Source organism: Solanum verrucosum, unplaced genomic scaffold (assembly GCF_900185275.1).
Source record: "Solanum verrucosum unplaced genomic scaffold, falcon-dt-bn FXZP01000008.1, whole genome shotgun sequence".
NCBI lineage: Eukaryota > Viridiplantae > Streptophyta > Magnoliopsida > Solanales > Solanaceae > Solanum > Solanum verrucosum.
Window position 1 is genome coordinate 1673928 of NW_026020195.1, and position 25799 is coordinate 1699726.

The 25799-nt window shown below is 34.8% G+C and overlaps 6 protein-coding genes and 1 pseudogene across 8 annotated transcripts; 5 read left to right on the forward strand and 2 right to left on the reverse strand.

Annotated features, from left to right (window-relative positions):
- The first annotated feature begins 540 nt into the window (after window positions 1-540).
- On the forward strand, window positions 541-6056 carry LOC125829746 (uncharacterized). Its single transcript, XM_049508937.1, has 5 exons — window positions 541-608; window positions 1780-3018; window positions 4577-4699; window positions 4871-5011; window positions 5750-6056. Exons 2-5 carry the CDS (start codon window positions 1789-1791, stop codon window positions 5888-5890), a joined length of 1635 nt encoding a protein of 544 aa, XP_049364894.1. The 5' UTR covers window positions 541-608; window positions 1780-1788; the 3' UTR covers window positions 5891-6056.
- Window positions 6057-9170: 3114 nt separating this feature from the next.
- LOC125829727 (cytochrome P450 CYP749A22-like) lies at window positions 9171-11147 on the reverse strand. The gene is made up of 5 exons (XM_049508917.1): window positions 10854-11147; window positions 10550-10773; window positions 10233-10465; window positions 9789-10152; window positions 9171-9712 (listed from the first exon to the last, which is right to left on the reverse strand). The coding sequence occupies exons 1-5, from the start codon at window positions 11119-11121 to the stop codon at window positions 9284-9286; spliced, it is 1518 nt and encodes a 505-aa protein (XP_049364874.1). The 5' UTR covers window positions 11122-11147; the 3' UTR covers window positions 9171-9283.
- A 682-nt stretch (window positions 11148-11829) lies between these two features.
- On the reverse strand, window positions 11830-13561 carry LOC125829669 (uncharacterized). Its single transcript, XM_049508859.1, has 5 exons — window positions 13267-13561; window positions 12997-13047; window positions 12370-12527; window positions 12054-12194; window positions 11830-11976 (listed from the first exon to the last, which is right to left on the reverse strand). Exons 1-5 carry the CDS (start codon window positions 13559-13561, stop codon window positions 11836-11838), a joined length of 786 nt encoding a protein of 261 aa, XP_049364816.1. The 3' UTR covers window positions 11830-11835.
- Window positions 13562-14948: 1387 nt separating this feature from the next.
- On the forward strand, window positions 14949-16979 carry LOC125829670 (uncharacterized). Its single transcript, XM_049508860.1, has 4 exons — window positions 14949-15947; window positions 16365-16484; window positions 16592-16732; window positions 16888-16979. Exons 1-4 carry the CDS (start codon window positions 14949-14951, stop codon window positions 16945-16947), a joined length of 1320 nt encoding a protein of 439 aa, XP_049364817.1. The 3' UTR covers window positions 16948-16979.
- LOC125829891 (cytochrome P450 CYP749A22-like) lies at window positions 16872-24653 on the forward strand. 3 transcript variants are annotated; one of them, XM_049509111.1, is made up of 6 exons: window positions 19890-20199; window positions 20576-20799; window positions 20889-21121; window positions 21203-21578; window positions 21831-22259; window positions 24630-24653. In XM_049509111.1, exons 1-5 carry the CDS (start codon window positions 19914-19916, stop codon window positions 22257-22259), a joined length of 1548 nt encoding a protein of 515 aa, XP_049365068.1. In that variant the 5' UTR covers window positions 19890-19913; the 3' UTR covers window positions 24630-24653. The 3 variants fall into 3 exon arrangements, with proteins under 3 accessions (XP_049365069.1, XP_049365068.1, XP_049365067.1); XM_049509112.1 differs by lacking the exons at window positions 19890-20199; window positions 24630-24653 and adding an exon at window positions 16872-17068 and having other exon boundaries at window positions 21831-22321; XM_049509110.1 differs by lacking the exon at window positions 24630-24653 and having other exon boundaries at window positions 21831-22321.
- LOC125829893 (uncharacterized) lies at window positions 18765-19264 on the forward strand. Its single transcript, XM_049509113.1, has 3 exons — window positions 18765-18905; window positions 18983-19051; window positions 19124-19264. The coding sequence occupies exons 1-3, from the start codon at window positions 18765-18767 to the stop codon at window positions 19262-19264; spliced, it is 351 nt and encodes a 116-aa protein (XP_049365070.1).
- LOC125829671 (cytochrome P450 CYP749A22-like) lies at window positions 22586-24629 on the forward strand (annotated as a pseudogene).
- Window positions 24654-25799: the final 1146 nt, after the last annotated feature.

A 25799-nucleotide genomic window follows, 5' to 3' on the forward strand; every position in this document is an offset into this window, starting at 1 on the left:
TGTCATTTACCTATTCTATCTCGGGATAAGTTATCCCGGGATTACTATACCACCCATGGGGAGGGATAACTTATCCCGGTACTAATTATTAATCCCGGGATAAGTTATCCCGGACTTGCCAACCAAACAACATAATTTTTTTTTTATCCCATCACTATTTCCTTATCCCATCACTATTATTTCTAATCCCTCACACCAAACGAGCCCTTATGGTATAATATAGGAAAATTATTACTTTCTATTTTAATTTATTTGTCCGATTTTCTTTTCTCGACTTCAAAATGATTGCATCTTTCCTTGTTTAAGCATAATTTCAATTTTATTTTCCATCTAACATGTTTACGATCATGAAATCAAAAAATATCTTGACATAATTGACATATTTTAAATTTATCAAAAGAAAATATATTTTTTTAAATTTCGTGCTAAATCAAAATAGGATAAATAATTTGAAACATGAGACTAATAGGAATATATAAGAAATATTAAATTCAACGCCGTGTATATTTTTACTCTTTTTTTTTGGGTTCCCTTCGTCTCTTCATCTTCTATCGCTTCAGCAATTTCTCTGTAAATTTCCATGTAGGGTTTGTTGTTTCTTCGTCAAGGTAAGTTTCTACCAAATTACGGTTTTCCATTTCTCTGTAATACTCGTTTTGTTCGTAGAGTTGGAGTATTTACCGTTAATTGCGGAATTAGGTATTTTTTTAACTGTTCTAATGATCTCGTTGTTTTGTTGAATTGATCAGTTTTTTGGGTTTTATTTCAAAATTCTGACTTGGGTTTTGAAATTCTTGGATTTTCTTTATCTGGGTATCCTTCTATTTTTGATTTTGAGGTAGATTTTTGTATTTAGTGAAGAAATTGGATATTCTATGGACCCATTGGGCTGCATGATTTGTTTCTGCTTAGTTGTTTGAAATGGTGATGATAGTGTAATGATTGGTTTGTTAGAAGGAATTCTTATTGGAGTTTTGTGTTTTGCTCAGTGTATTTGCTTCAACTGTTTTGCTAATTTTTGGTGTTTACTGTTGTAGAAATTGCATACTCTGATTAAGTTATGCTCAGCGTTGTGATAATGTGAAATGTGATGAATCTGTTGTTTAAAAGAAAAAAAAAAGCTTTACCTAAGGAAAACTTCTCTGATATTTGGTTGAACATAAGGCTGCTTGCATGTAGTAGTGGTGGAGGGTGGAGTGGGACATGGGACATGAGATGTGGGTTTAGGTGATAATGAGAAGTGGTAAAGAGTGAGAATAATGTTTACATGCTGATAAGAGCTAGTAGTATGCAAATAACTTGGATAGTTTAGGTTCAAATTTAGTTGTAGCATCCTGTATAAGCTCATTGCTTCAATCTCGGTGTGCATACTTACCTGATGCTTGTGGGCTATGGTAAGCTGCCAGATGTTTGATTAGTTGAGGTGCACGCAAGTTGGTTCAAACACAAATGTCATAATGAAAAAGAAGAAAAAATAGAGCTAATAACATGGAGTAGGGGTACTGTGGAAATTGATTAACTCCCATGATGGACTGAACACCTTTTCTGTTGGTGGAGTATTTTCTTAACTTCTAATTAGTTAGGACCTTACAGGCCCTTGTTTCTTTCCTTCTGTTATTTCAAATTTTAAATAGTGACCATGATTAATGGGTGATTAGGTATTGTTTAGTACTCTTTGAATTTTTGTGCTTTTTTCCACCCGAGTTTTGTTTTTCCTTTTTTCTTATTGTGGTCATATGACCTCATTGAGTCATTTTTAAATTGCTTTTTGTCGTTTAGCAGAGACAAATGAGTGGAGTGTCTCTAGGTGAGTCTCATGGTCGACCCCGTACTGGGAAAAAGACATCGAGGAGGTGCAATGATGGCACAGGAGCTGATCATGTTGTTCTGATTGATGTCGAGTGTGAAACTTTTGGTAATGTTATTTTTATTGATGTGCCTGAATCAACCCCCAAGAAGTTTCGAGGTAAGACAGCAGCAAAGAAAGACAAAAGACGGTCTCCTTTGAGGAACATAATCTTCATCGATGATGATGAAAGCAATGGGAATGAATATCCTAAATTTGGTCTGGAAGATGACCGCCACTTCTTTCATGACCCATCCCCTAGCATGAGACCATGCTCAAGCTCGAAAAGTGCTACAGAACCTCTAGATGAAATTGGTGATGATTGTCAGTTTGTTCGAGAAAATATTTCCCCAGTGAAGTTATCAAAATGTAAAAGAACTTACTCTGGAAAAGCTCCTGTCCAAAATCGATATGGTTTGATGTCTGATTCAGAGAGTAGTTCATCTGATGATGATGAGGTCATGGGGGATTATTCTGGACTGCTTCGAGAAGAGTGGCAGAAAGCTTCATTAAAGAGGAAAAATGATAATAGTGGTCAATCTGGTGTTAGAGATATTAATAGTGCATCCGCTGTTGGAATTCAACCCGAGCCTGGTGAGAGTAAAAAGCATCCGGCTTGTCCTGGTTACTCTAAATCCTCTACTGAAAAAGAAAACCTATCTCCTAGACCAACATGTGAATCACATTGTAATGAAACTGGTAGTTTCAATGGAAAGGAGGATTTATTGCCTGGAGGATTTCGATGTTGGACTACCGGATCATCTGTTAAAGATAAATCAGACTGCAACTATTCTAATGGCGGCGTTAGTCTTAGAGAGTCTTCTATTTGCAGGAGAGCTTCATCAGGCATACAAATCAGCGGCAAAAAATGTGTTGATCAGGAAAATGGGAAATGGATTCCTGATAGGACATCAGAATTAAGTTCAAACCATAATGAAACACAACCTAGAAACAGTGGTTCCTTGTCGGAGGAGGATCTTTCGGAATCTGTATCTATGAGCCAACACAAGGATGAAAGGCATGATGATATGAATGGAAAAGATGGTGAGAATGTGGAGCGCTGTGTTGAGAACTGTATTATCACCGAAAGAGAAAGGTTCAAGGAGACCTCCGAATACAAAAAGGCACTAGAGGAAGAATTGGCGTCCAGACAAAGAGCATTGGCAATTCAGGTCTGTCATGTGTACTTCCTTCTTCCTGATAACTTTTGTACAGATTTTGTTTCTGTTATGCTTTTGGTGTACACTAGTCTGTAACCTGTTGATCTTTCGACTGCTGAATGTCTTTTGATCTCATCAATGCCATAATTGATCAAACGTTCTCTACTTTTGATGCTTAGTGTGCTTCTTTGTAGCCTAGATGCTCCAGAGGTGTCACAATTATTGCAGCCAGGTTGTAGAGAGTAAGAATGTAAGAGTGTGCAAGAGATTAACAGGATGTCCATTGTGTTTATAATAGTTAGAAACTTGAAGTAGTCAGTCAATGTAGAAATATATAAATGAACTTTCTGTTGAGTTCGTAAAATCCCCCATCTATTTCCTATAGATGTTGGATCTTTGAAGCCTAGAGTAGTCAAAAGCTAAAGGCATTATAGTCTTTTGGGGCCTTTAAGTGCAAAACGTGATTAAAGCATGAGCTTTAACGAAGAAAGGCACTATTGAACTGAAAGACTAAATATTTTTTAAAAAAAGAAGAAGAAAAAGGACTGAAAGACTATTCTTAAAATGAAATGTATGAAGTAAATAATGTCAATCAAGTTTAAAAACCATTTCAAATTTCTTGATTTAGATGAAACAATGTAGCTTTATGTGTTTTGGAGATAGTTTTGAGAGCTCCTTTCTTTATTTGGTGTACCTACTTGAGCCCGATGAAAGGGAACCTTCACGTCCGATTTTGAAAGCGGGGAGATCCTGTAGAATCCTATCTCAGTTATTATTTTGATAGGTCCATAACTAAAAAGCCCACTTTGTTACGATTAGAGGTTCTTATAATTCAACTTTAATCTCTTATTCCTAATCACTAACAATTTCTTCTTTATGCTTTTGACAATTAATGTATCCTTTTACGAACTATATCTATTATTTAGTATTTCCTTTTGAAGATAGAGTTCACAAGCCCTTAAATGTAGTACTTCACTACATCTAACTTATGGGCTATATCTAGGCTGCATATCAATCTGGGTAAAAGCTCTTTTGGGGAATTTAAGTGCAAAGAGTAATTAAAGGATGAGCACTAACGAAGACATGAGGCACTAATGAAGAAAGAAAAACCATAACTATTTATGTGTATCTTCGACTGATTGGATATAAAGGAATTAGAGATACCTTTAGGAAAACACCTTATATGGATACCTTTTGTAAATTTTAGATGCCAACAAAAAATTTAATCTTAGTGTAGTAGAACTTCTATAAATGATATCGACGATGTATTGGACTTTCATAGACTCTTTACATCCTCAAAAGGAGCTAAGTCCACAAACACTTTTGTACACTTCTAGTACCTCCTTGATGATGTATTTATTTTAGTACTAAAAATCATCTGTATCTAATTGGATTGGTTGCTGTTTTGTTGGTGTTCTAAACCATGAACTTTGAAGATTAAGATTGAAGTTCTAGAATTTCTGATAAAAAAGGGCAACCACAGAGGAAGAGCTAAATTAGCCCAAAAAAGAGCAAGATTTGTGCATATATGAAGATGTACTGTTATTTGATGTGCTTTTTTCCTATCTAGGCACAAGAAGCCAAGAAAATGAAGCTGCTGCTGAAAAGAAAGAAGGCTGAAAGTATGCGTTTATTAGAAATGGAAAAGAGACAAAAGCAGCGTGTGGAGGAAATGAGAGAAACTCAAAAGAAGGTATGGCAACTTGGCCTCTTCTGTTGTCTATTTCGTGGCTTTTTGCAGCCTCTTTATCTTGTATTTCTTTGTGTCCCTCTTCCATGCCACTTATGATCCCCCTGTATTAATTTGTGATTATAGTATATTTGGATTTTTCTACTGTTTAACCTATCAGATGAATCTTTATAGGACGTAGAGAATATGAACTTGAAGGAACAGATACGAGCTGAAGTTCGAAAGGAACTCAGTAAGCTTGAAATGACATGCCATGATATGGCTTCGGTGTTGCACGGATTGGGAATCACTGTTGGCAATGGCACTAGTCATGAGGTTTGGTTACGCTCAGTCTCTAAATATCTTCCATCTTCTTAATTTTAAATTACCTAATTCTACTGAACGCAAATAATTCCAGGGAACATACTTTTATGAAACATTGGCATTCTTGTTTTGCTCTTGCCCTGATTTATGATTGGTGACCTCTCTTGTTCTTAGCAATCATATGATCCTTTTTTTCTGGTCTTGTTTAAGAGAAGTTTAGTTGAAACATAAATGATAGATTGTAAGTCCCTTAAAAATCTGCTTCTTCTACAGACGAGCAACTTAGATAATCTGATTGCATTAAGTTTGTGCAGAAAACTCAGCTAAATTAGCATTTTTCAAAGTGCTCAGCTAGTATGTCTTACATTCTTGTAAATGCAAGATCTCAAATCTGTGTATTAGATCAGCTATTATTCCTTTTTAGTGTTTTGGTTAGCTTTCTGATTATGTTCCCATTTTTTTCTCTCCCCCAATATTGTCTCATCTTATATTGTATTGGCTGTTGTTAGCCTGTGTTGAGACTCGGCTCTCAGATCCACACTCATATTTCAACATGCCACTTGTTAAGGAAAGCTAGTTGTCAGGACATGCAGCACATTTCTCATTTCTTGTTTTTACCTAAGATTTTGGGAGTTGTCTTACTATCTTCTCTGTATGACCGTCTCTTTCTTCTATTTCTATTCGTGAAGTGTTAGTCACAGTTAGAGGAATAACATGAGAGACATTTCTTACAATAAATTCTTGTTTCAGGTTCGCGTTGCTTATAAAAAAGCCTTGCTGAAATTTCATCCGGATAGAGCTTCACAATCTGATTTACAACAGCAAGTTGAAGCTGAGGAGAAATTTAAGCTCATTTCTCGAATGAAGGATAAATACTTACCATCTTTATGACAATGACATAGGACATAAATGTAGTTTTTTCTCAGGGAAGATATTATATTTTAGGATGGAAATTTTGTGTATAGGCCTTCAATGCTTGAACTTTTCCCATCACATGGAAAGCTGGACTCAAATGCAGAAAGGTTTTTTATATCCAGGTTTAGTTTTGTTCATTTCTTTTTGTTTTTTGTTAATGTAATTTTGTTTTTCCATGGTTGAGATGGCTTTCAGGAATTTCTCAACGAAGGCTGTAATTTTTTCAATTTTTGGTCACTGGTTATGTGACTTTAGTTGATTTTAAGGTCAAGTTTACATTCGTCGTGTTTTTTACCAAGGTGACATTTATTTTGAGATGGATGGAGTAGCTGAATTTTAATCTTCAAATAGTTCATTTTCAATGGATTTTTATTGTAAAAGATTCTTTTGCTCATAAAAGATTGTTGAACTCAATAGACATTTCACATAAATGCATAGTTTTATTTGCTTGGACAAATATAAGTACAATTATACTTCAGATTAAACCAATAATCAATCCCACTTCATCTTTATACACATCTTAAATCTTGTGAAGAATGACTTTAACTCCATGCTGTGGACGAAGCATAAAAAGCTGAGCAGGAGAGTGAACATAAGTTGGTGAAATCGTGAACATATAACGTTGTAGAATCATCGGTAATTTTTGCTTCCGTCATTGCAAAGTTCAAGGCTAAACAAGTTCGAGGTCCATAACCAAATGGCAAGTATGCTACTGGATTGTTGTTTGTAGCTTTAACAACTCCTTCAACAAATCTATCTAGTTTGAAAAAATGAACGTCTTCTCCCCATATTTTACGATCATGTTGAACTGCTAATGGTGATATATAGAAATGCATTTCAGGTGGTAAACTTAGCTTTTCCTAGCTCAACTTTCCTTTTCATGAATGGTACCAAAGGGTACAATCTTAGAGATTCAAGAATCATGTTCATCTACATTGATCAAAAAATGTTGAAAAGTGTTATGTAATAAAATAAAAGTATTGAAATTGATAATAAACAAATGCTAACAATTTTCAGTCTTGATAGGTATGAGCAATGACTAATGTTGCCACTAAAACATAGTATTAGTGGCGACTATTGTTGCCACTAAAACATATTATTAGTGGTGACTAATGTTGCAACTAAAACATATTATTAGTGGCGACTGTTTTATGTATTAGCGGCGATTACTGTTGCCACTAAAACATAGTAATAGTGGCGACTGCTTTAGGTATTAGCGGCGACTAATGTTGCCACTAAAAAATATTATTAGTGGGACTCTTTTACGTTTTAGCGGCGACTACTGTTGCCACTAAAACGTAGTATTACTGGCGACTAATTAAGGTATTAGCGGCGACTAATGTTCCCACTAAAACATATTATTAGTGGCGACTGTTTTAGGTTTTAGCGGCGACTACTGTTGCCACTAAAACTAGTATTAGTGGCGACTATTTTAGGTATTAGCGGCGACTAATGTTGCGACTAAAACATAGTATTAGTGGCGACTGTAACAGGTATTAGCAGCGACTAATGTTGCCAAAACTATTATTAGTGGCGACTATAATAAGTACTAGCGGCGACTACATTTGCCACTAAAACATAGTATTAGTGGCGACTATTAGAAGTGTTAGCGGCGACTATTGTTGCCAATAAAACATAGTATTAGTGACGACTATTATAAGTGTTAGCGGCGATTAATGTTGCCACTAAAACATAATATTAGTGGTGACTATTATAAGTATTAGCTCTCACTAATGTTGCCACTAAAACACAGTATTAGTGGCGACTATTATAAGTGTTAGCGGCGACTAATGTTGCCAGTAAAACATAGTATTAGCGGCGACTATTGTAAGTGTGGTCCTAGCTATTATACTATGATATCAATAATGGTACATTTGTATAATATTTGGTGTTTATGCAAGTAAATTTAACATTTAAAATATGTCTCTTATGAAGATACACTTATATTGGATTAGATTCAGATTCATTATATCAAAATCAGTATGTCTACCTTCACAAGATAGGGGTAACTAGATTTTCTATCTCCTAATGTCATTTTCATAAAGTTGGTAAGTATTTATCCTTCATTTGAGAAATAAGCTTAAATGTCTCCTCAGCTTCAACTTGCTGTCGTATATCAGATTGTGAAGATCTATCTGGATGAAATTTCAACAACGCTTTTTTGTAAGCAACGCGAACCTGAAACAAGATCTTACTCTTAAGTAACACTTACCAAAGATGAAAGATGTTTAGAGACTGAGCGTAAACAAACCTCAAGACTAGTACCATCACCAACAGTGATTCCCAATCCAAACAACACCGAAGCCATATCATGGCATGTCATTTCAAGCTATTATTCCTTTTTAGTGTTTTGGTTCGCTTTTTGATTATGTTCCCATTTTTTTCTCTCTCCCAATATTGTCTCGTCTTATATTGTGCTGGCTGTTGTTAACCTGTGTTGAGACTCGGCTCTCACATCCACGCTCATATTTCAACATCCCACTTATTTAGGAAAGCTAGTTGTCAGGACATGCAGCCACTTTTCTCATTTCTTGTTTTTACCTAGGATTTTGGGAGTTGTCTTACTATCTTCTCCGTATGACCGTCTCTTTCTTCTATTACTATTCGTGAAATGTTAGTAACAGTTGAGGGATATAACACAAGAGACATTACTTACAATAAATTCTTGTTTCAGGTGCGCGTTGCTTACAGAAAAGCCTTGCTGAAATTTCACCCGGATAGAGCTTCACGATCTGATTTACAACAGCAAGTTGAAGCTGAGGAGAAATTTAAGCTCATTTCTCGAATGAAGGATAAAGACTTACCAACTTTATGAAAATGACAAAGGACATAAATGTAGTTTTTTCTCAGGGAAGATATTATATTTTAGGATGGAAATTTTGTGTATAGGCCTTCAATGCTTGAACTTTTCCCATCATATGGAAAACTGGACTAAAATGCAGAAAGGTTTTTTATATCCAGGTTTAGTTTTGCTCATTTCTTTATGTTTTTCGTTAATGTAATTTTGTTCTTCCATTGTTGAGATGGCTTTCAGGAATTGCTCAACCAAGGCTGTAATTTTTTCAATTTTTTTTTTTAAAAATCATTGGTCACTGGTTATGTGACTTTAGTTGATTTTAAGGTCAAGTTTCTATTCGTCGTGATTTTTACCAAGGTGACACTTCCATTGAAATGGATGGAGTAGCTGAATTTTAATCTTTAAATAGTTCATATTCAATGGATTTTTATTGTAAAAGATTCTTTTGCTCATAAAAGATTGTTGAACTCAATAGACATTTCACATAAATGCATAGTTTTATTTGCTTGGACAAATATAAGTACAATTATACTTCAGTTTAAACTCAATCCCACTCCATCTTTATATACATCTTAAATCTTGTGGAGAATGACTTTAACTCCATGCTGTGGACGAAGCATAAAAAGATGAGCAGGAGAGTGAACATAAGTTGGTGAAATCGTAAACATATAACGTTGTAGGATCATCGAAAGAGTAATTTTTGCTTCTGTCATTGCAAAGTTCAAGCCTAAACAAGTTCGAGGTCCATTGCCAAATGGCAAGTATGCTACTGGATTGTTGTTTGAAGCTTTCACTACTCCTTCAGCAAATCTGTCTGGTTTGAAAACATGAAAGTCTTCTCCCCATATTTTACAATCATGTTGAACTGCTAATGCTGATATATAGAAATGCATTTCAGGTGGTAAAGTTAGCTTTCCTAGCTCAACTTTCTTGTCAACTTTCCTTTTTATGAATGGCACTGGAGGGTACAATCTTAGAGATTCATCAAGAATCATGTTCATCTACATTGATCAAAGAATGTTGAAAACTGACGTAATTGAATAGAAGTATTGAAACCGATAATAAACAATTGCTTACAATTTTCAGTCTTGATAGGCCATCTGCATTAGGAACTTTGTGGCCAAATGATTCAACAACTTCTTTTCTTGCTCTTTCTTGCCACTTCTTGTTTGTAGCTAGCAAGAAGATTGTCCATCCAAGCAAAATACTTGTCGTCTCGTGACCAGCAAAATAAAATGTCTTGCACTCATCAATGATATCGTCTATCGATATTCTGTTATCTTGATAAGCCTCTAGGAGTTTTCCAAGGAAATCACTTCCAAAGTTATGGTCTTCACCAATCTTTTCCTCTTCTCTTTTCTTTATTATTCGAGTAATGCAGTCATGTATGCCCTGCTCGAGTTTCTCTGACTCTATTTCATCATAGCTTTTCCAAATTTGACTACACGAGATGTAACAAGTATGTTGGCTTAACTGATCAAACGTCGTTGATAAGCTGAACTCGTGGAGGAAGGGACTTACCTGATGCCTGGAAATCTAACTTTGTTAGCATTTCCGGAAACTAGTGAAGCTAACTTCATTAGCATCTGAAATATGTTCTTTCCTTCTGAGTAACTACTTCCAAAAGCAGTCCTGGAAATGATTTCTGATGTTAATAGCCTAAACTCTTCAAACACTTCAATTTCTTTATCTTCATAAATCTTCCAACGTTCGAGCATTGTCTCACAACTCATAATCATCATCGGAATCATACTCTACAATCACAAACATTATCGAAAAAATTAGCACTAGAGGAAGCAGAGGAACTTCCTTACCAAAAAACTGCACAAAATTCTTACTTTTAGGCTTTCTCCATGAAAAACATGGTTGGCTAGTTTCCTCATTTTTACCCATTTTTCGCCTTTAGATGACGAAACCCCGTCTCCAAAAAGCTTCTTGGGAAAACCTTCAAGATCCATTTTGGGATAATTGTTGTTTCTATTGCTCAGTATTTCTTTGAGAAGTTCTGGTTCAGTCACTACTAGTTCAGGTTGCAGTCCATACCAGTAGAGAAAATTTGGCCCTATAGTTAAGTGACATGAGAAACAGAGAAAATACAAACTAAATAAAACAAGAAAATGTGTTATAATCATTTAAATTTACCATATAGTTTCTTCCAAGAAAATATATGAGGTAGAACTCTTGGAAATATGTCATGTGACGAGTGATCCATGGCTTTGTTTATGGACTCTTTTTTAATTTCAAAAATCTCTTTGAAGTTTCCATGTAGGAACTTGTAAGAAGGACCTTGTATACCTTGAGATCTCATCATAAATTGTACATGAAATGGAGTCCACAATAGCTTCTTAACGAGGATAACTAACAAAGAAATGAAAAGAAAACTTGCGAGAATGATTATCATCATCATCATATGAATGATGTTCGCGGTTTTCTTTTTTGAATCAAGATATTGAATGGACTTGAGAGTTCAGGGTTATGGTTTTTCGCCTTTTTCTAGTGTACGGACTAAGGTTGAGAATATTAGCTTGAATTAAAAGACAAACAAATACAGATATTGGTTTTGGCTTCATTGATAGCATTCTCAAACCACCATTCTTGTTTTTACTCTTCACAAAGACCTCAATGAATAGACGGTGTGGCCCATGAAAGTTTGGGTGTCGGGCAACGTCTACAATGGATCATATCAAGCTAAAATGATGTACAATAATTCCATCTTATAAAAAAGAAATTGCAAGTGACAAGTCTCAATCTGTGTACTGTTTTTCTCTTAAAATATTATCAATTTTTCATATCTTATGTATTGCTGATGGTCATTCCTTTATCTTTATTATGTATGTCTTCTATTATAAGGATTATAATAAATGCCATGATTATATGGAATCAATAATTGGTATATAATAATGGCTGCTTATGCAAGTGTACTGGTCCCAGCTATTATACTATGAAATCAATAATGCTACATTTGTATAATATTTGGTGCTTATGCAAGCAAATTTAACTTTTGAAATATGTCTCTTATGAAGATACACTTATATTGGATTAGATTCATATTCATTATATCGGAAACAATCTATCTACCTCACGAGATAGGGGTAATTAGATTTTCTATCAACTAATGTCATTGTCATAAAGTTGGTAAGTATTTGTCCTTCATTCGAGAAATAAGCTTAAATGTCTCCTCAGCTTCAACTTGCTGTCGTATATCAGATCGTGAAGTTCTATCTGGGTGAAATTTCAGCAATGCTTTTTTGTAAGCAACGCGAACCTGAAACAAGATCTTACTCTTAAGTAACACTTAAACAAAGATGGAAGATATTTAGAGACTGATCAGCGTAAACAAACCTCATGACTAGTACCATCACCAACAGTGATTCCCAATCCACACAACACCGAAGCCATATCATGGCATGTCATTTCAAGCTTACTGAGTTCCTTCCAAACTTCAAATCGTATCTGTTCCTTCAAATTCGTATTCTCCACATCCTAAAGAGATTCATCAGATTGTTTAAAATAGTAGGAAAAATCCAAATATGGTATAAACACAGAATAACACAGAGGTAGTATAAGTGGCATGGAAGAGATACACAAAGAAAAATATAAGATAAAGAGGCTGCAAAAAGCCGCGAAATAGATGACAGAAGAGGCCAAATTGTTCTACCTTCTTTTGAGTTTCTCTCATTTCCTCCACGCGCTGCATTTGTCTCTTCTCAATTTCTAATAAATGCATACTTTCAGCCTTCTTTCTTCTCAACATCAGCTTCAACTTCTTGGCTTCTTCTGCCTGAATAGGTAAAAGCACATCAGATAACAGTAAATCTTACTTTCTTTTGGCTAATTTTAGCTTTTCCTCTGTAATTAGGCCCATGTGTCATATATTTACATGGTATTAGAGTCAGGTTCATTCCCGTTTGGGCTCCTGGTCCATGCTCCAGTTCGGCCTGGGCATGAAGAGCGGGAATGGACTAGTGCTTAGGCAATCCTCCCCTCATGACTTTTGGGGCTTAAGTTACAGATTCGAGCCTTGAGCCATGCGAACTAAGTATGATATTTAAGACGAGGAAGGTAGAAGGACATTCCCATTATTGCAGAGTATTGAAGGAGCTACTGTTGGTCCTAAACGTTGGCTCAAACAGATCTCTCGGCATCAAATACAAATAATAAATAAATAACCAGATTAGGGTCATTCATATATATAAATTGATTTTCTAATTTATGAGCATGAAAGGGAGAGAAGGTTTCATTGACCTTAAAGAAAGGGATCTAACTATCTCTTACACACTCTTACTCTCTACATCCAGCTGGCTGCAATAATTCCGATACCCCTGGAGCGTATAAGCTACAACGAGGCAAACAAAGTAGAAAACAACAACAACATATCCAATGTAATCTCACAAGTGGAGTTTGGGGAAAGTAGTGTGTACGCACCCCTACCTTGTGAAGGTAGAGAGATTGTTTCTAATAGACTCTCGGCTCAATAAATCAAAAGTAGAGAACATCAACAGTCAAATTATCAACAGGTTACAGTCTAATGAACACCGAAAACATAACAGGAAACCAAAATTTAACAGTACAAAGTACACCTGAATCGCCAACGCTTTTTGCCTAGACGCCAATTCTTCCGCTAATGCCTTTTTGTATTCAGACGTCTCTTTGATCCTTTCTCTTTGAGTAGTAATACAATTATCATTGCTTTCATCATCATCATCATCATCATCGATGAAGATTATGTCACCTCGAAACTTCTTAGGTGTCGATTCAGGGACATCAATAAAAATAATACTTTCACTCAACTCAACATCAATCAGAATAACATGATCAGCTCCTTCACCATCATTGCACCTCCTCAACATCTTTGTTCCGGTATCAGCTCGGACGGTAAGCACCCTCAATTCCAACCTAAAGGTTGTGAGTTCGAGTCAGAAGCAAAAAGGTGGGAGCTCCTAGGACGGATTAAAAAAATCACAAAAATGAGTTTTACAATCTATTTTCTCATTTATTTGTTGATCAATATTTGAAGTTAATTAGTGAGAGATTAATGTAGATGATGGTCTTGGTAAGTGTAGACAACACTCTCCTCTGCTAGTTAATAAGAGATTATTAGTAAAACATAAAATAATTCAGGTTTTAGTTTTACTTTTGGAAATCCTATAATTCAATTTCTATGAAAAAAGAATTGTATTAACAAAAAAAATAATGAAATAGATGACTTATTTATATATTATTATATTTAATAATTGAAATATATATTTGTAAAAATGTTGACAGTCCCTTTGACTTCCAAATTTATCTTTCTATATTTTTCACATAAAAGCATAAACTTTATTTTAAAAAAAAATCTGTTATTGTCTGAAAACAATAATCTTTAAAGTATATCATATAAAAATTATTTTTTTTATTTTTAAAAATATGATATTCAAATGAGAATATTAGTGAAGAAAAAATAATCAAATAATATATTTTTTTAATATTGATGATAGTGTATTAAATATACTATCAAGAAATTAAAATAAAGAAAACTATCTCCAACAAATTTTGTGTTATGAAGTTAGATATGAACAAATATTTTTTTTATGTGCTTTATTTTAGAATTGGATGATTTGTATATAATAGAAATAAATAAATGTTATTTTACAAGTTCAAAATTAGAAAATAATTGATAAACTATATCGAAAAATATCTTATAGAATTAGAATTTGTATAATAGAATTAGCTTTACACGTAATGGAAAAGAAAAGAGAAATCACTACAGAAAAAGATGAAAAAAGAGGAATAAAAAAAGAATGAACTAGGAAGAATTAAAAAAAGATGAAGTTAGATTGTAATGGTCCCATATTATAAAGTCCATTAAATAATGGATGTTCACAGATATTTTTAGACGTTTAAGAAATTGTAGTAATAAAGATTTTGGTTTTATTTTGAAAGAAAAAAAAGGTTAAATTAGTCTTTTTATAATTATGGCCACGGCCTTTATTGACAGTCCCTTTCACTTTCAAATTCTACATTGAAAAAGTGAACAATTTTGAAGGCCAAATTAGACGTGGGAATTGGGGAACATGAATAGTCAACTAAACGCGGAAAAATTATGCATTCATATCATACACACAGATCGAACCATTTAAATTTTTATGTTCTTTATTAGCTTTATTTTTGTTATCATCAACTTACTCTTGTCATTGTCCACTGTCTTGTTTGGCTAAATTCCACACTAGTCGAGTTTTTGATCCTGACGTAGTTAGTATGAAATCGGTAAATTTTGTAATAAATGGTTGTGGACAAGTGATAAATTTTGTTGGGCAACTGCTACTGAATTCGATAAATTTTGTTTGGGGGTTGATACTGAACCTGGTAAATTTTGGTGGAGAACTACTAAATTTTGTTTTGGGGTTGATACTGAACCTGGTAAATTTTGGTGGAGAACTGCTAAATTTTGGGGCGGAATTGCTACCGAAGGTATTAAATTTTATTGGGCAACTGATACTGAACCTGGTAGATGTTGCTGGAAAACTGGTACTGAACCTGGTAGATCTTGCTGGGCAACTATTAAATTTTGTTGCGGAACAGTTACCAAAACTGGTAAATTTTGCTGGAAAACAGGTATTGTACCTGGTAGATTTTGGCGGGGAACTGCTACTGAACCTGGTGAATTTTGGTGGGGAATGGCTACCGAAACTGGTAAATTTTGGTGGGCGATTGATACTGAACCTGGTAAACTTTGGTGGGCGATTGATACTGAACCTGGTAAACTTTTGTTGGGAATTGCTACTGAATTTGGTCAATTTTGCGGGGCGATTGCTGATGAATCTAGTTGATTTTGGGTGGGAACTGATACCGAAGGTGGTAAATTTTGGTGAGCAATTGCTATCAAAGCTGTTAAATATTTGTTGGCAACTGATACTGAACCTGGTAAATTTAGGCCGGGAACTGGTAAATTTTGGTGGGGAACTGCTAATGAAACTGGTAAATTTTGGTGGACTAGTGTTATTGTGGCTCAAAATTTTCACTTGGCAAGTGCTACTGACGGTTAAGAATTTTGGTTGGCAAGTGCTAGTTACGCTGAAAAGATTCAGCAGGCAAGCATTAGTGATACTGGAGGATTTTTGTGGGCAAGCACTTGTGAATTGGTTTGAAAGGATCAATCACTGGTTTCACGTAGCTTTACCCTATCTTATAACTATCGCGTTGTTTATATCTCTCTTCGTATATTATTGCTACTGCCAAAGAAGATTACTGCTCAAGGTGATGGTAACTTTGTAGTAAAATTATTTATATAGTAGATGTTTTTACTGTGTCGGAGTGGGTTAGAGTCTACCATTGGTTAGGGAATGGACTGGTAGTTTACTTATACGGACTTGAAAAATTCTCCTCTCATTAGCTAATAGCTATAATGTAATGGATATAGAAGTAAACATCATGTGCTGCATGTAGTAATTAATATGTTGTTTTCATGTCATGTGTCTTTCTTAAATGTGAAAATATAAGGGGAGCGTTACGTTACGAGTTTTGGTTTGTTTTTGGTTGGACAATTGCTGTAGATTAAGATTGAAGTTCTAGAATTTCTGATAAAAAAGTACAACCACAGAGGAAAAGCTATATTTGCCAATTTGTGTATGTACGAAGATGTATTGTTATCTAATGTGCTTTTTACATACTCAGGAAGAAGAAGCAAAGAAGGTGAAGTTGCAAAAAAGAGAAAAGGCTGAAAGTGATCGTTTATTAGAACTCGAGAAGAGAAAGAAGCAGCGTTTGGAGGAAATGAGAGAAACTAAAAAGAAGGTATGACAACTTGGCCTCTTCAGTTCTCATATTTCTTTGTGTCTCTATTCCATGCTGTGTTATTTGAATTTTTCCTACTGTTTAAACCAGCTGATGTATCTTTTTAGGACGTTGAGAATATGAAATTGAAGGAGAGGATACGAGACAAAGTTGGAAAGGAACTCAGTATGCTTGAAATGACATGCCATGATATGGCTTCACTGCTGCGTGGATTGGGAATCACTGTTGGTGGTGGCACTATTCATGAGGTTTGCTTACACTCCGTCTCTAAATAAATAATTGTTTACATCAGTCTCTAAATATCTTCCATCTTTGTTAAGTGTTACTTAGAATAAATTCTTGTTTCAGGTGCATGTTGCATACAGAAAAGCATTGCTGAAATTTCACCCGGATAGATCTTCAGGATGTGATATACGACAGCAAGTTGAAGCTGAGGAGAAATTTAAGCTTATTTCTCGAATGAAGGACAAATACTTACCAACTTTATGACAGGAAAATGATTATATTTTAGGATGGAAATTTTGTGTATAGACATTTCAATGTGAACAGCTGCACTCAAATGCAGAGGAGGGTTTTATTTCCAGGTTTAGTTGTCATTTCATCGTGTTTTTGTTGATGTAAGCATAAAGACAAATCTAAACGGAAAAGGTTCAAAAATGCACTTAGTGTATTAGAAATGGTTCAAAAATGTCCTTGTTCCATCTATTTGATCACATATGCCCCTAATTTTAGTTTCAGTCTTAAAACTGCCTCTCCATTAACTACACAACTATATGGTATTTAATTAAATTTTAGTAATTTAAAAAAAAGGTCACTTGTACAACTAAAATTTAATTAAATGTCATGTTTGGTAAACCTAACTCTTTATTAAAAGCTAATAAAAATCTTAACTGTATATGATAATGACAAAACTGTTACCTACATGCATCTGTCTTTATATCCATCATATAGATTCCCCTGGGGAAATTCAAGTAGTGTGTACGTACTCCTACCTTGTGAAGGTAGAGAGATTATTTCTGATAGACTCTCGAGTCTCGACTCAATGAATCAAAAGTAGAGAACATTTTATCAAAAGACATTCACAACAGGTTACAGACTAATGAAAACAGAAAACAAAACAGAAAAAAACCACATTTGTACAAAAATTATTAGGAAGAAGTACACATGACAGACCTGAATCGCCAATGCTTTTTGCCTAGACGCCAATTCTTCCTCTACTTCCTTTTTGTATTCAAAGATCTCCTTGATCTACACAGCTCTCATTGCTTTCATTATCATCGATGACTATTACGTTGCCTCGAAACTTTTTATGTGTCGATTCAGGGACATTAATACAAATAACATTACTAAAACTTCCACTGAACATCAATCAGAATAACATAAAGAGATTATTAGTAAAACATAAAATAGTTCAGGTTTTAGTTTAACTTTTGGAAATCCAATAATTCAATTTGGTTTTTCAACTTCTATGAAAAAATGAAATAACAGACTTATGGTATATGTTTGTATTTAATACCAGTTGTAAATATGTTGATGTTTGGCTTCCCAATTCTACATTGAAAAACTGAAAATTTTTGAAGGCAAAAAGACATGGGAATTAATTCAGCAATAAAATGAATTATACAATTAGTCAATTAAATATGGAAGAACAGTTACTCCTCAATGCATTCATATCATACACTACTTAAACTGGTAAATTGTTGTGGACAAGTGTTACTGATGATGAATTTGCAACTGCTACTGAATTCGATAAATTTTGTTGGACAACTGATACTGAATCTAGTAGATATTGCTGGGAAACTGCTATTGAACCTGGTAAATTTTGGCGGGCAACTGTTATTGAACCTGGTAGATTATGGTGTGAAATTGCTACCGAAGCTGGTAAGTTTTGGTTGGCAGTTGATACTAAACCTAGATGATTTTGGTGGGGAACTGCTATCGAAGTTAGTAAATTTTGGTGGGGAACTGCTATCGAAGCTGTTAGATTTCAGTTGGCAACTGATACAGGGGCTTGACAATTTTAGTTTGCAAGTGAAGAATTTATGTAGGGAACTTGTGAATTGGTTCGAAAGGATTAATCACTGGTTTCATGTAGCTTTACCGTATCTCATGACTTTCGCGATGTCTGTAGCTCTCTACATATGTTGTTGCAACCTCCACGGTAGATTACTGCTCAAGGTGATGGTAACTTTGGCTGACCAATTGCTGTAGATTAAGATTATGTTAAATTAGCGAAAAGAGAGTAAGATTTGTGTATGTATGAAGATGTACTGTTATCTGATGTGCTTTTTATCTATTCAGGAAGAAGAAGAGAAGAAGTTGCGTTTGCTGAAAAGAAAGAAGGCTGAAAGTATGCGTTTATCAGAAATGGAGAAGAGACAAAAGCAGCGCGTGGAGGAAATGAGAGAAACTCAAAAGAAGGTATGATAATTTGGCCTCGTGACTGTTGTCTATTTCACAGTTCTTTTGCAGCCTTTTAACAGATGAATCTTTTTTAGGAATTACAGAATATGGCTTCAGTGTTGCACGGATTGGGAATCACTGTTGGTAATGGCACTAGTCATGAGGTTTGTTTACGCTCAGTCTGTAAATATCTTCCATCTTTGTTAAGTGTTACTTAGAATAAAATCTTGTTTCAGATTCGGGTTGCTTACAAAATTGCATTGCTGAAATTTCACCGAGATAGATCTTCAGGAACTAATATACGACAGCAAGTTGAAGCTGAGGAGAAACTTAAGCTTATTTCTCGAATGAAGGAAAAATACTTACCAACTTTATGACAGTGATAAATGTAGTCTATTCTCAGGAAAATAATTATATTTTTAGGAAAATGTGAACAGCTGCACTCAAATGCAGAAAAGGTTTTTATTTCCAAGTTTAGTTGTAATTTTCTTTTCTCAGGGTTCAGGTGGCTCTCAGGATGTTCCAATCTTATATAAAATGAGTTCTTGATGGCTTTTTACCTCTCAGCTTTGGTCTTCGAAAATGTTTTTGAATGAATTTTGCAAATATGGAGGCAACTCTAAACGGAAAAGGTTCAAAACTACACTCATTCATTCACTGTTGTTCTCAACCTGTTGAATTCTAGCAAACATATAGACAACTCTAAACGGAAAAGGTTCAAAAATGCCTCTTAGTTTCTGTCTTAAAATTGCCTCTCCATTAATGACACAACTAAGGAGGTCACTTGTATAACTAAAATTAAACTAAATGTCATGTTTGGTAAGCCTAACTCTTTATTAAAAGCAAATAAACCTAAACTATATATGATAATGACAAAACTATAATCTACATGTATCTGTCTTTATATCCATCATATATATTCCCTACACATCATTGTCAAAAAAACTTTGTTTAAATTAATCTCAAAGTTAAATAGAGATGATGCATTTCACTCATTTCTCATATCATAACTTAAACTACCTAAAGATGGATATAGGGAAACTCATCTTACTCTTCTTTTTCACTACCCTTTGCTTCTATCTCCTATGGACACTCGTAAAATTCGTTTACTTAGTATGGTGGATGCCACTTCAAACACAAATTAAAATGAGCTCTCAGGGAATTAAAGGCCCTTCTTATAGTTTTCCTCATGGAAATACCAAAGATATCTCACTAATGAGAAGCCAAACTATGGACAAACCTATGGTGGATATTTCTCATGACATTTTTTCAAGAATTCAACCTCATGTTCACACATGGACAAGGATGTACGGTAAGAAAATCAATCGTTTATGGGTTTAAGTTATATAGGTCCGTGTAAATATTTCTTGTATTGTCTGTGTAGCTTAATCTATGATAGCAGGTAAGTACTAGTTTTATATGTAGTTAACAATGGAGCTAGAGGGGTGCAAAGGGGTCTGAACTCCCTTTGTTGAAGAATTACGTTGTATATATCAGGTTAAAGTTGTTTTTTTGTTATATTACATAGTTGAATCCCCTTGATTTCTATATATTAGTGATAATCCTGACTTTGTAATTGTTTGTAATTATCTTATAAGTGACCTGATTGTGTAATTACGCCATCATCAGTGTATAGAACTTAAATTGATCGTTTCATTGCTCGTTGTGTTTGGTTTGTTTGGTGACAGGGAGGAATTTCCTCACTTGGCATGGCTCAAAACCATACTTATTTGTCACTGAACCAGAGCTGATCAAAGAAATATTATCCAACAAAGAAGACACTTATCCGAAAATGGATATGGAAGGCTATGCGAAGAAACTACTAGGGGAAGCACTTATAACAAATGAAGGTGAAAAATGGGTAAAAGTAAGAAAACTGGCCAACCACACTTTCCATGCAGAAAGCCTGAAAGTAAGTACTTGGAATACTACGATATCAGTAATTTCGTCTTTAAAATTTTAAATTACTGATCTTAGTATGAACGGATGGAATATGCACAGCGTATGGTACCAGAAATGAGTGAAAGTGTACAGAAAATGCTAGAAAGATGGAAAGAACACGAAGGAAAAGAGTTTGATGTGTTCAAGGATTTTGGGCTGTTAACAACTGAAGTAATTTCCAGGACAGCATTTGGAAGTAGCTACATGGAAGGCAAACATATTTTCGAGATGGTGGCAAAATTGACTGCAATTACTGTAAAGAATGTTTACACTGTCAGATTTCCTGGAATCAGGTAGTCTGCATACTATTTAATGGAATTTCGTTAGGACGTTTATGCCTCGTTTTTAATTATTTGTTTTCTCCGATTTTGCAGTTGGCTTATAAGAACAGATGATGAAATTGAAGCAGAGAAACTTGAAAGAGGGATCAAGAACTCCATTCTTGAGCTAGTAAGTAAAAGAGAAAAGGGCAAAGATGAAATGTATGAAAAGTTTGGGAATGATTACCTAGGACAACTTATGAAGCTTTTGAATGAATCCGACACGAACAAGAGTATCACAATAGATCAAATGATCGACGAGGTCAGGACATTGTATGGTGCTGGTCATCTTACAACGACAAGCTTACTTGGCTGGTCTGTTTTTCTCTTAGCACTTCATCCCGAATGGCAAGAAAAAGCCAGAAAGGAAGTTGTTGCATTCTGTGGCCTTGAAAATCCAACTTCTGATGCAATTGCAAGACTAAGAACAGTAAGCAACACTCTCAGACTTGAATTGTGCTTACGTTGTTAGAGAGAGTACATTTTTATCTACTTAATTATATCTTAAACATGCCCCTTCAAGTGTCGGCCTGCTCCTTCTTCATGAGCCATGCACGTGGAAGTTCTTTTTAACAATGAATGGTGGTGAAACTTGAACACAAGGCCTCTGCCTGCTTAGTGAGATCACACTTTTATTTACTTAATTATATCTCCAACAGTTTCTTTTTGTCGTTTCTTGCAGATGAATATGATAATTAATGAATGTATGAGATTGTATCCTCCAGTTATTACAGTGACAAGGAAAGTTGAACGCGAAGTTAGACTAGGGAGCATGACTCTTCCAGCTAACATGACAATTTTCATGCCAATTCTGGCACTGCATCATGATCCTCGAATATGGGGTGAAGACGTTCACGTCTTCAAACCAGAGAGGTTTGCAGAAGGGGTAGCTAAAGCAACTAACAACAATGCAGCAGCATTCTTTCCCTTTGGATCGGGACCTCGTACTTGTGTTGGTCTGAACTTCACAACCAACGAAGCAAAGATTACTTTATCGATGATTTTGCAGCGTTATAAGTTCACTCTGTCACCTAATTATGTGCATTATCCATCTGATATTTTCCTTTTGACTCCCAAAGATGGAGTTAAAGTTGTCCTTGAATCCATTTAGGTATATCAATGTCTCTAAATGATGTACAATAAATAAAGCTTCTGAATTCACGAGTTCTTATTTTTCTTCTTAATCTCGATCACTTGTACTGAAGATAAAACCTCACCTTTTAAATATACTCAAAAGCACCAAATACTATACAATTATAGCATTATTGATTTCATATTATAATAGCTAGGACCACACTTGCATAAGCACCTAATATAATATACCATTATTGAGTCCATATTATTATAATAAAAGATAATAGATATCAAATCAAGATGATATTAAAACGATGTCTTCCACACATGGCCATCAGCAACTCAAAACCTAACTACCTAAAGATGGATACAGGGAAAATTATCTTAGTCTTCTTCTTCACTACCCTTTGCGTCTATCTCCTATGGACACTCGTAAAATTCGTTTACTTAGTATGGTTAATGCCACTTCAAACACAAAATAAAATGAGCTCTCCGGGCATTAAAGGTCCTTCTTATAGCTTTCCTCATGGAAATACCAAAGATATATCCCTAATGAGATGCCAAACTATGGATAAACCTATGGTGGATATTTCTCATGACATTTTTCCAAGAATTCAACCTCATGTTTACACATGGACAAGGATGTATGGTATGCACAAAATCATTTGTGTAGTTACGTCATCATTATTGTATAGAACTTAAACTGATCGTTTAATTGTTCATTGTGTTTGGTTTGTTTGGTGACAGGGAGGAATTTCATCACTTGGCATGGCTCAAAACCATACTTATTTGTAACTGAACCAGAGCTGATCTAAGAAATATTGTCCAACAAAGAAGACACTTATCCGAAAATGGACATGGAAGGCTATGCGAAAAAACTACTAGGGGAATCACTTGTAACAAATGAAGGTGAAAAATGGGGAAAAGTAAGAAAACTTGCCAACCACACTTTCCATGCAGAAAGCCTGAAAGTAAGACTTAAGAGCTTAACAATATCACTATTTTGTCTTTAAAACGTTAACGTACTGATCTTGGAATGAACGGATGAAATTATGTACAGCGTATGGTGCCAGAAATGAGTGAAAGTGTTCAAAAGATGCTAGAAAGATGGAGAGAACACGAAGGAAAAGAGTTCAATATGCTTAAGGATTTTAGACTGTTAACAACTGAAGTAATTTCTAGGACAGCATTTGGAAGCAGCTACATGGAAGGCAAACATATTTTCGAGATGGTGGCAAAATTGACTGCAATTACTGTAAAAAATGTTTACACTGTCAGATTTCCTGGAATCAGGTAGTCTGCATACTATTTAATGGAATTTTGTTAGGATGTTTATGCCTCGTTCTTAATTATTCATTTCTTCAATTTTGCAGTATTCTAATAAGAACAGATGATGAAATTGAAGCAGAGAAACTTGAAAGAGGGATCAAGAACTCCATTCTTGAGCTTATAAGGAAAAGAGAAAAGAGCAAAGATGGAATGTTTGAAAATTTTGGGACTGATTACCTGGGGCAACTTCTGAAGCTTTTGCACGAACCAGATACGAACAAGAGTATCACGTTAGATCAAATGATCGACGAGATCAAAGCATTGTATGGTGCTGGTCATCTTACAACGACAAGCTTACTTGGCTGGTCTGTTTTTCTCTTAGCACTTCACCCCGAATGGCAAGAAAAAGCCAGAAAGGAAGTTGTTGCATTCTGTGGCCTCGAAAAAACAACTTCTGATGCAATTGCAAGACTAAAAACAGTAAGCAACACCCTCATCGAAAACTATGTTGCTCAGACTCTTCAAAACATGTCGATGAGTGCATGTTGGATACTCCAAAAGTAGAGCATTTTTGGAGAATCTGACAGAGGTACAGCAATATATATTTGGAGAGTCCGAGCAACATAGTCTAAAAGTTTTAAATTGTCAGAGAGATTATCACACTTTACTTTATTATATCTTCAACGGATTCTTTTGTCGTTTGTTGCAGATGAACATGATACTTAATGAATGTATGAGATTGTATCCTCCAGCTATTACTTTGACAAGGAAGGCTAAAAGAGAAGTTAGACTAGGGAGCATGACTCTTCCAGCTAACATGACAATTTTCATGTCAATACTGGCACTGCATCATGATCCTCGAATATGGGGTGAAGACGTTCACGTCTTCAAACCAGAGAGGTTTGCAGAAGGGGTAGCTAAAGCAACTAACAACAATGCAGCAGCATTTTTTCCCTTCGGATTGGGACCTCGTACTTGTGTTGGTCAAAATTTCACAACCAACGAAGCAAAGATTGCCTTGTCGATGATTTTGCAGCGTTATAAGTTCACTCTGTCACCTAATTATGTGCATTATCCATCTGATAATTTCCTTTTGACTCCCAAAGATGGAGTTAAAGTTGTCCTTGAATCCATTTAGGTATATCAATGCCTCTAAATGATGTACAATAAATAAGAAGTTATGAAAAACAAAGCCTCTGAATTCACGAGTTCTTATTTTTCTTCTTAATTTCAATTACTTAATAGTGTGTACGAAAACTTTACCCCTATGCGTGATTGGGATTATAATTCTGAGCATTCACATAAATCAAAGTATCAAAAAAGAAACTACGTTTAGTAGAGTGATCAATTAATTTTAAGAAATTATAACTGTTAAAACCATGCTAAAAAGGTTATTAAGTTCAGACACAATGTATATCTTCATTGACATATAGTTAAATTTACTTGCATAAGCACCAAATGATATACAATGATGCCATTATTGATTTCTATTATAAGAGCTAGGACCACACTTGCATAAGCACCCAATATTATACAATTGTAACATTATTGATTCCATATTATCTTGGCTTTTATTATAATCCTTGTAATAAAAGACAGATAAAATAAAGACAAAGGATATCAAATCAAGATGATATTAAAATGATGTCTTCCTCCCATTGCCATTAGTTATTCTAAGAGGAAAAAATGTACACAGATTGAAACTTCTCATTTTGGCATGAAATTATCCATTGTAGTCGTTGTCGATTACCTAAACTTTCATGGTCCTCACCGTCTATTCATCGAGGTCTTTGTCAAGAGCAAAAACAAGAATGGTGTTTTGAAATGCTATTAGTGAAGCCAATATTTGAGCTAATATTCTCAACCTTAGTCAAGTACATTAGAAATCATATGATGATGATGATGATAATCATTCTCGCGAGTTTTCTTTTCATTTCTTTGTTAGTGATCCTTGTTAGGATCGTTAAGAAGCTATGTTGGACTCCATTTCATGTACAATTTATGATGAAATCTCAAGGTATACAAGGTCCTCCTTACAAGTTCCTACATGGAAACTTCAAAGAGATTGAGGAAATGAGAAAAGACTCCAAACGACGCCATGGATCACTTATCACATGACATATTTCCAAGAATTCTACCTCATATATTTTCTTGGAAGAAACTATATGGTAAATTTAAAAGACTATCACACACTTTTCTTGTTTTACTTAGTTTGTATTTTCTCTACTGGTATGGACTGCTACGTACCTGATATAGTAGATAAACATGATTCTTGACGGATCTCTAAGATTGTACCCTCCAGTACCAT